The 14,350-nt window shown below is 37.0% G+C and overlaps 1 protein-coding gene across 2 annotated transcripts in view; it reads right to left on the reverse strand.

Annotated features, from left to right (window-relative positions):
* Window positions 1–14,350, reverse strand: part of LOC106882370 (hexosaminidase D) — a 38,807-nt gene that overhangs the window by 20,651 nt on the left and 3,806 nt on the right. For both annotated transcript variants that reach the window (XM_052969753.1, XM_014933023.2), the window contains exons 2-8: window positions 11,858–11,894; window positions 10,524–10,578; window positions 8,658–8,767; window positions 6,943–7,030; window positions 4,704–4,782; window positions 3,597–3,682; window positions 2,093–2,276 (exon numbers count right to left, since the gene is read on the reverse strand). In XM_052969753.1, coding sequence (XP_052825713.1) covers window positions 2,093–2,276; window positions 3,597–3,682; window positions 4,704–4,782; window positions 6,943–7,030; window positions 8,658–8,767; window positions 10,524–10,578; window positions 11,858–11,894 — 639 coding nt within the window. The remainder of the gene's footprint in view (window positions 1–2,092; window positions 2,277–3,596; window positions 3,683–4,703; window positions 4,783–6,942; window positions 7,031–8,657; window positions 8,768–10,523; window positions 10,579–11,857; window positions 11,895–14,350) is intronic.

The raw sequence follows: 14,350 nt of genomic DNA on the forward strand, positions 1-14,350 counted from the left end.
CCTCAAAACAATAGAAGGCAAAATTGATCTTGGTTGGATGTGAACTCATAATGTAAAAAATGTAAAAAAGTCAGAATAAATACCACAAGGCATATTTTCCTGATGATCTCACCCAGGATCTGCCAGCTCTTCATCCTTTATAACAATTTAATAATGATTTCAAATTTTGGCACACAGCCAGTAATTTTATGCGTGGGGGCTGGTTGATTACATTAACCCCAGTGTTCAACTGGTACTTATTTTATCAGCCCTGAAAGGATGAAAGTTAAAGTTGACCTCGGTGGAGTTTGAAACCAGAATGTAAGAATAGACAATATGTTGCTAAGCACTTTGTCCAGCACGCGATGATTCTGCCAGCATGCCACCTTATAATAAATAAATGATAATGATGATGATGATGATGATGATGATGATGATGATAGTATTAATTACGATCCTTCCTGTTATAGGCACAAGGCCTGAAAGTTTGGAGGAAGGGGTTAGTCAAGTACATCGGCCCTAGTACTGGAACTTGTTTCACTGACCCCAAAAGGACGAAAAGCAAAGTCAGCTGTGGTGAAATTTGAACTCAGAACATAAAGATGAACGAAATGCTACAAAGCAATTTGTCTGGCATCTAATGATTCTGCTACTTCACCATCTTTATTATTATTATTATAATATATAATCATCATCATCATCATTGTTTAACATCCGCTTTCCATGCTAGCATGGGTTGGACGATTTGACTGAGGACTGGTGAAACCGGATGGCAACACCAGGCTCCAGTCTAATTTGGCAGAGTTTCTACAGCTGGATGCCCTTCCTAACGCCAACCACTCAGAGAGTGTAGTAATAATAATAATCCTTTCTAGTGTAGGCACAAGGCCTGAAATTTTGGGGAGGGGGGGTGAGTCGATCATATCGACCCCAGTACTTGACTGGTACTTAATTTATCAACCCCAAAAAGGATGAAAGGTAAAGTCAACCTTGGCGGAATTTGAACTCAAAACATAGCGACAGATGAAATACCACTAAGCATTTCGCCCGGCATGCCAATGATTCTACCAGCTCACTGCCTTAGTAATTATAATAATAATAATAATAATAATGATAGACACGACAGAGCTGGGACCTATATACACTGGAAGCTATGCCAACACTATGGAATAACAACAGAAAAAAGATGGTATAAACACAAGCCAGAAAAGGTCACAGAAAACGAGAAAGCAACCATACTCTGGGATATGCCAATACACACAGATAGAGAAATTAAGGCAAATAGACCAGATATAGTTGTCAAAGATCATGAAGAAAAAAAATGCTTTCTAATTGATGTATCAATACCAGCAGATGACAACGTTTCTCTAAAAGAAATGGAAAAAACTTTCAAAATACAAAGACCTAGAAATAGAGGTAACTCGAATGTGGAATCTAAAAACAGAAACAATTCCTATCATAGTAGGTGCCTTAGGTATAATAAAAAAATATTCAGACAAATACATAACAAAAACACCAGGACTTACAAATATATATAACATAAAGAAAATTGCACTACTGGGCACTGCACACATCCTACGCAAAACACTTTCAATACAGTAACCATAAGAGCACCAAAGCAAACCACAGCACATATCCAAGGCACACAGAGCTGCGCTCGGTAGTGAAGTGAAAGCACGTTATAAAAATAAAACTACTGAACAATAGTAATAATAATAATAATACCGGCATCTATGTCATGCATAAATGAGTGGAGACCCTGTAGGATTGAGAGGACTTTAATATGGCTGAGGATGTGACAGCTACCTTAGGACTGGAGCTATAAAAATTGCACCCAGTACACTCTGTGAAGTTGTTGGTGTTAGAAGAGCATCCAGCTGTAGAACCCATTCCAAAAAAAGAACACATGATTAGATGTGCCATTCTGATGCATCTTGGAGAAGAGTAACTTCAAAAAAAAGTTAACCTGGGCAGTGAATAACTGTCTAATCTCTGCCAGCATGGACAGCAGACATGAAATAAGGATGATGATGATTGTGTTAACACATACTCACAAATATATATGCATGTGTGTATGTATCTGTATATAGATGTGCGCTTATATATACATTACCTTTAAGAAGAGCCAGTTCACAAAACCTCATCATATCATCCCACATGAGAACAGTCAGATGATTGTATTTACACTTTACATATTTCACAACTTTCTCAATATGAACAAAGAACATCTGTTGGTTTGTCAAGTTCTCTGAAGTCATTGTCTTCTTGCACCGCTCACAGAATCCTATGTGATAAACCTGTAAATGACAAAGCTCTATGAACACATTGGAACTACAATTTATATATTCTAGCATAGAACATGCATGCATAAATGCATAAATACATACATAGATGGACAGACAGAGAGCCAGATAAATAGATAGATGCACATAGACCTAGGCAGTACAATTTTAGCTAAAATTAAGTAATGAGCAGGTGATGGGCAGATGTCCATATACACGATTACTAAATAATCATGTATATGGACAGAAATTCTACATGGCAGTGAGCCATTGGCCCTGAATGCAGAGGACATAAAAAGGTTAAAAAGAAATGAGGCTAATATGCTCTGCTAGATGTGTAATGTAAATGTATATATTTGACAGAGTGCTAATGCTTTGAGAAAGAAGTTAGGCATAAGAAGAATTAGTTTCTGTGTGCTAGAGAGAAGACTGCACTGGTTTGGTTGTGTGATGCGGAGGGATGCCAACAGCTCCACAAAGAAGAGCCAATCTCTCAAAGCAGATGGAACACAGGGAAGTGGGAGACCCAGAAAGATATAGGATGAAGTGCTGAAGGATAACCTTAAGATGCTGAACCTTTCAAGTGAGATGACAAAGGACTGAGATGTCTGGTACCTTGCTATACTCAAGAAAATCCGTACTCTACAACAGAAGTGTTAAGACTAGTCCCCCTGATGGTGAAGATTGACCTGCAAGAGTCCTGGACTTGTGTCATGTAAAAAGAGCACTTGTGGAGGTGCCATGTAAGAGCACCTGTGTGGCGCCACAAGGAAGCACCCGTTCAGCGCCACATAAAAGCACCAGTACTATAGAGGTTACTTTACTATCAGCAAGACTAAAGAGCCCTCTCATCAAGCCCTGCTTTATCACTGTTTAGATCAATTACCAATCACTGAGAAATAATCCTTTCTATTATAGGCACAAGGCCTGAAATTTAAGGGATGGGGACAGTCGATTACAACAGCCCCAGTTCTCAACTGGTACTTATTTTATCGATCCTGAAAGGATGAAAGGCAAAGTTGACCTTGGGGGAATTTGAACTCAGAATGTAAAGACGGACGAAATGCTGCTAAGCATTTTGCCCAGCGTGCTAACGATTCTGCCAGCTCACTGCCTTAACCGCTGACAAATAATAACAGCAGAAAAACTTTTAATGAGCCCAAATTGGCAGGAGTATATAATTAGCATGTATTTTGTTGCTCTCTGTCTCTCTCTATATATATTGGCAAATTGTTTTCGGCTTTAGTATTCCATCGGAAAGATTGCAAGAATGGTGACAGGAGGGAAGAGGTCAATATTGAAGCTCACACAATTAATGGAATTACCAACACTTACCTCATCAGCTCCAATATGGAAACGGTGACTGCGAGGATGCAATGAGAGAATTTGGTCAATCATCAGTTTTACTGTGTCTAAAGCATCTGAAAGTAAAGAACACACTCACATTGATTTAGTAACTGACAACTAATAGAGACTCCAACATCACCTCAATAATTCTAAAGACCTGAGCTGACAACATGAAATGTGGGATGTTCACACCAACCGTTCAGGTGTGAAGTTGAACTATTACTAGCTCGACAAACTGTAGTAAAAAGAGTGTCATATGCATTTTGTGAGCATAATAAGTATGAACACACATTATTCTTTTCTATTCTAGGCACAAGGCCCAAAATTTTTGGAGAGGGAGCCAGTCGTTTAGATCAACCTCAGTATGCAACTGGTACTTAATTTATCGACCCCCAAAAGGATGAAAGTCAAAGTTGACCTTGGCGGAATTTGAACTCAGAACATAAAGACAGATGAAGTACCACTAAGCATTTTGCCCGGTGTGCTTATGTTTCTGCTAGCTTCACACCTTTTTGAACACACATTACTGTTTCTATTAATAATGGTTTCAAATTTTGGCACAAGGTTAGCAATTACAGGGGAGGGGTTAAGTTGATTACCTCGACCCCAGTGCTCGTGTGGTACTTAATTTATTGACCCCAGAAAGATGAAAAGCAAAGTCGACCTCAGCTGTCAACAGGTTCCATACATACTTCATGCTTGTGTTATTGTTTCTATTAATAATAACACAAACATAAAATATGGAACTTGTCGACAGCTAGGAAGACTGAGGCTATTAAAGTTATGTGCTATGGTTTAAGGATACAATGCAATGTTTGATGTGCAGATGTGTTCTTACAGTAGATATGAAGCTATATTTTTATAGGAGAAATGAAATGTGATTGTATAACATTCATGCCTTTTTGTAAATATATTAGTGATCAATATAAACGAGGAGAAACAATTACCACTGTGAAACAAAACCAGGTCACAGACTCCTCAGCTTGCCAAGAGTTTATCATTTATTCTAGAACATTTGTATCCACATCCAAACTGCTGACATGTATTGACAGGAAGTTAGATGAAAATGGTGAGGAAGAGATGTGACTTACTTACCTGGATGGGTTGGACATAGAGAAGTAGGGTAAGCTGCAACTTCCCGGAGTTTTCGAAATTTTTCATGTTTCAAAACAAACTACAAGATAGAGAACGGCATGAAGATTTGAAGAAAGCTGTAGATGGCTGAGTGTAAAAGTTATAAGATGATGAAGGCAAAGAAGCACAAAACATGTCCTTTGACTTATCAGATCCTGTCAAACCATCCAATCTTTGTCAGTATGGAAGATAGATAGTATTATATGATCAGATTGGAGCCTGGTGCAGCCTTCTGGTTCGCTAGTCCTCAGTCAAATTGTCCAACCCATGCTAGCATGGAAGGCGGACGTTAAACGATGATGATGATGATGATGATGATAGTGACGATGATGGTACATATGTATGTATGCGATATGTCCCGCATTATGACGATGTAACATCATCGTCTGCATGACTGGCCCAAACAGCATACCTCGCTGACTTTAATTCTTTATTTAGCACCTAAGCCATGACAAAGAGGGGACAATACAAGGACAGACAGAACATCACAGTGGGGACAAAAACCATAAAACGAATGAAATAAAGGATGTATAACAAATTAATGTTGATGAAACGGCTGCATTGAGCCCCGCTCTCAAGAAATACCATTTAAATGTTTTAGCATACAGTTTGTAATCATTTTTCTTCCTCTTATTTTCCATTTACTTTTTTTTTCCTATTGGCATTGTATTTATAGTCTGTTATATTTTAACGTCTTACTTACTTTTTAGAAGTTCATGAATGGTTCTAAATCTTTGTACTCCACAACTGGTGGTAGTTCATCGAACTCCACCTCTACTCCCAATGGGTCTATGTTGTCTCCGAATAAATCTTTCAGTTTTCCATATCTCTCTCGGTCTATTACAATTCCTTTTACATTTTCTGTATGCAGCTCTACTGGTAACTTTACCCTTATTACCAATTTAAATTTTGTTATTCTCCTCTCTATGGCCATACTCTTTGCATATGTTACCATATGCCACTTGTTCTGCTTCGGTTTCTCGCTTGTTCATTTCTGTGAAGCACCTGGGCTGTCCAAGCAAGTTACTCTTTTTTGTTCTTTTGTTGGTGATTCTATTGCACATCTTTGCTGCCAGCTCTCTCTAATGTCCATTTCTTCTTCCTCCTTTTTACCTTTTGTTGGTGATGCTGGTGTGCTTCTTTGCCACCAGCTCTCTATCACATCCATCTCTTCCTCCTCCTTCTTCTTTTTCTGACTCTGAGAGTTCATGCATTCTTTTCTCTTTTTTCTGTTCGCCATGGTGAATGCTTCCTCTGTGTCCTTCTCACTTTCTAGTATTGCCATTCTGTATTATTTATATATCATCATCATCATCATCATCATCATTTAACGTCCGCCTTCCATGCTAGCATGGGTTGGACGATTTGACTGAGGACTGGTGAAACTGGATGGCAACACCAGGCTCCAATCTAATTTGGCAGAGTTTCTACAGCATATATATATATATATATATATACAACAGGCTTCTTTCAGTTTCCATCTACCAAATCCACTCACAAGGCTTTAGTTGGCCCAAGGTGTCATGCAGTGGGACTGAACCCGGAACCATGTAGTTGGGAAGCAAGCGTCTTACCACATACACACACATATATATATATAAAAGGAATATGATCAAGGGATTGCACCTAGGAAGTTCCACTCCTTGGCACAAGTCCAGGCAAGGTTGTTTGTGGAAGACCAGCAGTCACCCATGCATACCAGCCTCCCCTCTCCACGACACAAAGGTTATCCAAAGGAAAGGTAAAGGTCAATACAGCTTGGTACCAGTGATGTCGCAATTCATTTCTACAGCTGAGTGAACTGGAGCTACATGAAATAAAGTGACTTGCTCAAGAATGCAACACACAGCCCGGTCTGGGAATCAAACTCATAACCTCACAATTTTAAGCTCAATGCTTTAACTACTAAGCCATGTACCTTCACACACACAGACATATATATTTACTTTAATAATTCCATCATGTAATCATATATAGATAGGACAAGTCTATCAATTATTGGTGCAGTAATACTTCATGACGTTGTGTCACCACTTTTGTGAAACCTTCATGTATTAGTGAACAAATGACAGAAAAACTAATGAACATAAGACAGCAAATGTAGTAACAACTGACAGAAATAAAAAAACCCAAAAACTAAATATACCAAAATTACAATATGAATCCTAGAAATCTAGAAACGGAAATACTTTTTACATACCTCAAAATGACCAAATGTTTGAATCAAAGGAATTACTTCCAAATTATTTTGTTCTGCCAATTGTTGTATTCTTTGTATATCATCTTTGCTGGAAGAGATAGGGTGAGACATTTCAGTGTTGAAGTTAATATAAATATAAGACTGGGTGTTATTATTTTCTGCACTGAGTCAAGTATTATTTAGTTTTAAAATATTCATCATTCTTAAGAAATACATGATGCCTCTGCAGCCCTGGCAATGTTACTCCAAGACTTAGATTGCCAAAGGTGAGAAGTGTAATTGGAGACATGAAGATATTTCAGTGTACTACCCAATAAAAAAATTTCTTCTTTTAAGAAATTTGCTGTATTGGAGTGGTAGGGGTGCCTTCTTTAACCCCTAACTAGATCTGTCACAACTTCTGCAACAGTAACCAAAATAATAAGTGAAATACAAGCAAAAGAGAGGATCTTTACATAGTTGTTTCACCTGCTAGACATGGTAGCTAAACCTCCCTCAGAACATACCCTACTACCCATACATTTTCAAGATAATGTTATCTTCTGGATACATTATACTTCAAACAAAGATGAAATGATCATCATTTGAATATCTTTGATCAAAGGTATTTTCAATGAAGGATGACCTAGGTTTAAATAAAAACAGCAAAATTAAAACAACAATAGCAAAATAAAATTGCAGTTGTTTAGCCCTAGGTTAGCCATGATCTGGCAGGTCTATGATCAAATGTGTTTCAGGCCTTAACCTACTGTCATTTGTTTTCTATATGCAAGATGTAAACATATGTTACCACTACCGAAGCAATGTCATGGCAAAAACATACGGTGGCAAACTCACACACACACATACAACAGACTTCCAAACAGTTTCTATTAAAATTCCCTCATGTAAAATTGGCCATTCCAAGGCTATAGCAGGAGACATCCATCCAAAGTGCCATACAGTGGGATTGAACTTGAAACCACTTCAGTGAGAAGTGAATTTCTTAACCACACAACCATGCCTGTGCCTTCAATACATTTTTACAAGATATAAAAGAAATGAAGACGTTACTATTTAAAATTCTATATGGATATAATAAAGTGTGTGTGTGTGTGTGTGTGTATACAGATATATATATATAAAAATTATTATTTGGACTTTGCTCATATGACTAGTAGTATGCGATTAAAGCACTTTCACTATTTAGGCTACCTGATGTTATCCACAGTTACGATATAATTGTCAGTGTTCGTTGAGTTTATAATGATTGAGAGAAATGGAAAATGGATTTAGCAAGAATCTTTATTCAATACAAAGATCATTTCAACCCATCCTGCATCTGTCCCTTATGGATGGGATATTGTACAGCTAACTGTGTTGCATCCATCAATACAGGCAGTGTTTCATCAGGTGTCTCATTTAAATAAGATACCTCACTACATATACTGATTTTTGCTTAGCAGGTTGTGGTCACACACATATATCTTGAATAGATGAGGCCTAGTGTCTTTCTAGCAAGAAAAAAAAAGAGACAGACAATAGACTAGCTTAGTTACTTCTTAAGGCTAATTATGCATTAGAATCCCTGTAATCATGAAGTAAATGAAAAAATATTGTTTGTATACTTTGTGTTGTATGGAATATAATAAAGCAATTAGGGTATGTTGTGTAAAATACAGTGTATTTTCCCTCCACTCAGATTAACTTTAAAATAAATATAAATATGATCTCACCTGTATGCATGCTTGGCAGCCAATTCTTTGAGATCATTTTGGTATGGAAACATATCTTCATATTCTAGCAATAAACTCGTAGCACCCCATTGACGGAATAAAGGAAATATCTGGACAAGTAAAAGGTCTAAATTAATATTGGCTCCTCCTGAGACTGTTGCTGTGGTGGAAATGTTATGACACTTCAATTTTATAAAAGAAAAATTTATAATAATTTTTCACTTCTAAAATATTCTGTAAAATGCATGTTATTAGTATACATTGAAGTGCACCTTAGATCATAATTAGCACAAGTTCTGGTAAGTAAAATCTGCACATTAGGGAAACTTTTTATGATGTCAATCAATGAAAAAGAAGCTCATGGAAACATGCAAAAAATGTGACCTATTTCCCCTTCACTTTATCGATACATATCAAATCAAATGGAATTTTTATTTTCCAAAAGTTATGCATGTATTTGTCCAAATTGATTCTAGTGATTTATACACATATATAATATTGAAAAAAGCTTTGTAAGTTTTTCTTTCAAGCACAGGTCTTCTCATAAAGTGTATGCATTCATTTGGACAATTTCTATTCCTCTTCACACCTTAATGACTCTTATTCATCAAGACTGTATACACATCATGTGAATGAATTTTATTCACACATCTCTGTGCACATACTTTGCTAACGCCTCATTTTCTTGATCTCTTTATCCACTTCACTTCATTTATTTGGCAGCTATGAACATTTCAACATCTTATTTCTTTCTTCTTTATAAGTATTTGTTTTTTTTTTCTTTTGTGGAATAAAAATCAGTATAATCACCATGGAGTACAGACCATATTCTAGTGAAATGTTTAGTTACACCGCTTGAAATTCTGAGTTCATATCCTACCAAGGTTGATTTATGCCCTTTTAAATTTGTATGGTCATATATAAGTCATATCATCTTATTCTTGATTTGAATTGAAAAACTGGAGTGTGATTTATATACAGGGCAAAGTTTGAATATGAAGGGAAAAAATTATGTATCAAAATTCAACACTAAATTAGGGGTTCGACTTAAACACAAGTAGATATGGCAAATTTATTGTTGAATATATCTCCAGCCAGGTCTACTTCATATGACCTTAACAAATAAACACTTCAGCAATGGATGTTCTCTTTCGATTTAGGGATTAAGACATGTGGTCTCCATATAAGACATTGGACTGCTACATAAGCAAGTCAAAAAATGGCTGAAAAATCACCTTTGTGTCTGAATTTTACATAACTTCATATGTGTGTGTGTGTGTGTGTGTGTGTGTGTGTGTGCGTGTGCGTGTGTGCGTGCATTTTAAGTCTATTATTTCAAAGCAAGTTAAGAATAGCAACAGGACAGTTACTAATGAGAGTCACTACTGAAAATAGAGTCAAATTTCTTATAAAGTGTAAAGACCCACTTCCATCATGAATGACCATGGGATTGCACCTAGAAAGTTACCCTCCGAGGTACAAGTCCAGGCAAGGCTGTTTATGGAAGACCAGCAGTCACTCAGGCATACCAGCCTCCCCTTTCCATACCACTGATGTTATCCAAGGGAAAGGCAAAGATCTAATACAGCTTAGCACCAGTGATGTTGCAACTCATTTTTACAGCTGAATGAACTGGAGCAACATGAAATAAAGTGTCTTGCTCAAGAACACAACACACAGCCCGGTCCAGGAATGGAATTCACTACCTCATAATTGTGAACCTCATGCGCTAACCATTGAGCCATAGGCAGTATAGAAACTTACACAGGTACACCTGAACGTGTAAGTGTTCATGTGGGTATATCAATTGATGCTGACATAAAAATCAGAAATAATTCATAGTAAAGGATTTTAAAATGACATTACCTCAGCAAAATAGCTGACCCTTGGAGGTGCTCCTTTCAGGTCCAAGTGAACTGTGCTGTAAATAGACAATAACAAACATTTACTGCATATTTCTTTCCATACTATACACATAATCCAAGACAGTCACAATCTATTTACATTTACTCCATACAAGCTACATACACTTGCATTTCTAAGACTGGTGAGACCAACATGGTTCATTCTTGAACACTGGCTTTCTGGAACTTCTTGCTTGTACATATTCTTCTTGCAGCCATCAGTAGGAATAGCTTGTGTAAGGGGAGAATTCCAGAGAGCCAATGTGCTAGATTGAAAGAACTGAACATAGCGCAGGGCCTGGAGGGGTATACAGAATATGAATGAAGAGAGGAAGTAGTGCGTGTGAGTTGCAAGTACCTGAATGAAAATGGTAAAAAAAAATACCAGCCATGACCAATGTGTAGAAACCAATGCACTAATTGAAATGACTGTTGAGCACAATTGAAGTATGAACTATATGTGAAACTTATGCTTTTTCTGCTCATATTCTAAACATGTTGCTCTTAAAGATATTTTTAACTGATTATGTATATACATGCAAGTTGATTCCACTTGAACTTAATAATAACATGTTGGAGTTTAACAACCTGTATTTAATTAAGCTCTTAATTACTGTGGATTTATCTTTTGATGCTTATACATCAATTTTGTGTGTGTGTGTGTGTGTGTGTGTGTGCGTGTGTGTGCCAACCCACACATGTGAAATCTTATTTCTATCAATGCTGGTTCTCCCTGCACCCTTTGTTACTTTTTAGTGATAGTAAATAATTTCTTTTTTGGATTGGAATTGCGTCTAGCCACCTTAATTATTTTACGATTTTCACATTACGATTTTGCGGAATCAGTCACTGATTCCTATGGTAAGTTCTATAAATACTGACAAGGTAAATTTCAGCTTCACCACCTACAATGGAAAAAGCATTACTGATGAGCATTAGCTTCCATGCAAAATTGGCATGCCAGTTTAATGTCCTTTCTTGCAGTGGGTAGGTTGTCTCCTTTGTCAGTAAATACTGCATGTGCTTTTGTGGTTAAAGAGTATTTGACTCTTATTTCTAGCAATGCTGATGCTCCATGAGAACAAATGGGTAATATAACAATATCTGTCAGAGAGACAACCATTGTCAAAAGACCACTTTACAACATATATACACCTACACAAGACTATATACACAGACTGTACAGTAAATACAATGACATCAGTTTATGTGCACCAATGTTATACAGCTAATTCTAGAAACTTATCCCAAAACATACGTTGTGAAGTTTCCCTGTAGGCAATTTGTAATACTTACTGGTGAAAATCTGAAGGCCCATTCATTGTAGAAAGACCTGAAAAATATAAAAGAGATCAAATATGTATATAATCTTCATAACTGTCATTATTGATTTCTTTATGGGATGAGATGATATTTAATTCAGTCTTACAAAAACTGCAGTCTGCAGAACTTTCTGGAAAATTACTTTGAGTTATTTTAGTAGTGCAGCCCAACTGATGATGAACCATGTCTCATGCAGCTCACCTTTCAAAAAAGTTTCCCATACCTGTTCTAATCAATTCCCAGTTAATTACAGGTAATACTTTCTAATATCAGCATAAAGTCACACCTTTCAGGGGAAGAATATGATCTATTACATCATCCTAGTACTTGACAAGTTACAATTTTACAGATGCTAAAAAGAAGAAAAGCAAAATAAGCCTTGACAGGATTTGAATTCAGAACATAAAGGGCTATACCGAAATACCACAAAGCATTTGTTTGATTCTGTAAGGTTTCTGCCAGTTCACTACTTTATCATATTAACTGCAGCTCTGGCAGGTGGGGGATTTAGAGCCATAAGGGTAATAAGAAAACACAGTCCAAATCTCTAATGATAACTCTCTCTACATTCAAATATTGTAGAATGTCATGGAAGATGCTGTGATACTGCATGGCAGAGATAAACAGACTCTAAATGAAAGCAGTGAAGTGAGCATGTTCCACGGATATGTGATGTTCATAAATGAAAAAGTACAAATGAACAGTCCATGCTGGTATGGGCAAGTAATGTATATGGAGCATGACAGCTGTATAAAGAACTGCAGGATACCCAAAGTTGATGGAATCTGTGATAGATGGAGACCCAGGAAGATATGAGATAAAATGGTGAAGATCAATCTCAGGATGTAGTAATTTGCTGAGAAGATGACTAAAGACTGCGATGATTGGTGAGACACAGTGCTGAGAAGGTCCATCCACTTGTGTAAGTATGGTGAAATGAACATCAAAAGCATTAAAGATAGAGAGCAAAGATGGAAGCATCTGCTTTTAGGTCTCCAGCCAATAGTCCCATCTGTTGCTGTCTCTGTTTCTTAATATCCTCTCATATCTCTTTTACTCACCTCACCTGCCTGCCTGCCTGCTTACCTACACATACACACAATAGATCATCTGATGGTTTCAGCTATTAACCTCAAAGACCTTTTAAAATCAAACATATTTGCCCATTCAAACTCAGGATTATTGACTGGAATGAAAGGTAGTTTTACTGGAATTTTTTGGTAACATTTATCAAGGTGGATTTGAAATTGCAAGTTGCTTAATCTGGATTGAACAAAGATGAGTCAGTTGTGGTACAATTATTGTGTTTAGCCCCAGATCAGAGCTGATTCAGTAGCTTGGTGATAAAAGACATCCCACATCTGATCTCCCCAGCTTTTATTCAGACACATTATATCTGGGACCACAATATTCAAGGTCCTGCTTTTTTTTTTTTATTAAAGACAATAGGATCAGTTGAGAATGATTTGGTTGCTATTTCTAGCAGACGGAGTGATGGCATGGAGGGAACACAAGCCAACGTGGGAGCCTGTATGTGTTTGCTCGACCTGTTAGAAATAACAGCCAACCCTCCTTCGAACCACACAACTGTCTTAAAAAGAAGGATAAGTTCTTGAGAATAAGATGGGATGATCAAGGTTGGAACATCCTTGGTCATAAGTTTGATTGATCGAGACTGATCTGGAACTACCACTACTAACCAGGGACAGGTTTTCTCGTTGGCTCCTGGTATAATAATTATCATTGCAGACTGTTTTCTGTCTGCTCGTATTTAGACTACGAAAGGGTTCGAATGTTGCCGAGTTCTAGTCCTGTCTCCCACTCAGGACCACCCATAGGTGCACTTGAATAAATAGAGGTTTTGGAATCATTAGCATAAAATTTGATTTACTTTTTACATAGTTTGGACCGACGATCGTAGGCGTTGAAGCTGTGATAATCCCTTCAGTTTGTATATTTATGACTCTATTAGCCAAAGTTTATCATTCTTTTAGACACTACAGTGTGATCTGAAGGATATTTTGCTGCCGTTTCTAGCAGGTCGGGTCACCCTGCCACGGTTCATCGTCGGTTTGTTGAAAAGAAATTTTGTACCCTTAAAAAGGGTGTTAAGTGGGGGTACATGTGTGGATAGCAAACGTGGTGGAGGGCCTGACAAATTATCAAATTTAATAAAATTAAGGTCTTAATCTTTTTTAAAAACTTGTCCAACATTGAGGCGAAGGAAGAATGGCAGAGACGGACTATATGTAATCTGAACCTTTCCCCTACTTATTTATTATTTTTTTTACGGAATCCCACGTTTTAGGCTATCGAAATTCCGATTCTGAAAAAAAATTTTCCAAAATCTCAAATTCAAAATTTCGATTTCCCCCACCCCATTTCCTCATTTAAAAATATTTTCCGGAAATTTTTTTTTTTTAGAAATACGTAAAAAAATATGGAGATTATGATTCTGAAAAAAAA

Source organism: Octopus bimaculoides, chromosome 7, assembly GCF_001194135.2.
Source record: "Octopus bimaculoides isolate UCB-OBI-ISO-001 chromosome 7, ASM119413v2, whole genome shotgun sequence".
In the NCBI taxonomy this organism is placed as follows: Eukaryota; Metazoa; Mollusca; class Cephalopoda; order Octopoda; family Octopodidae; genus Octopus; species Octopus bimaculoides.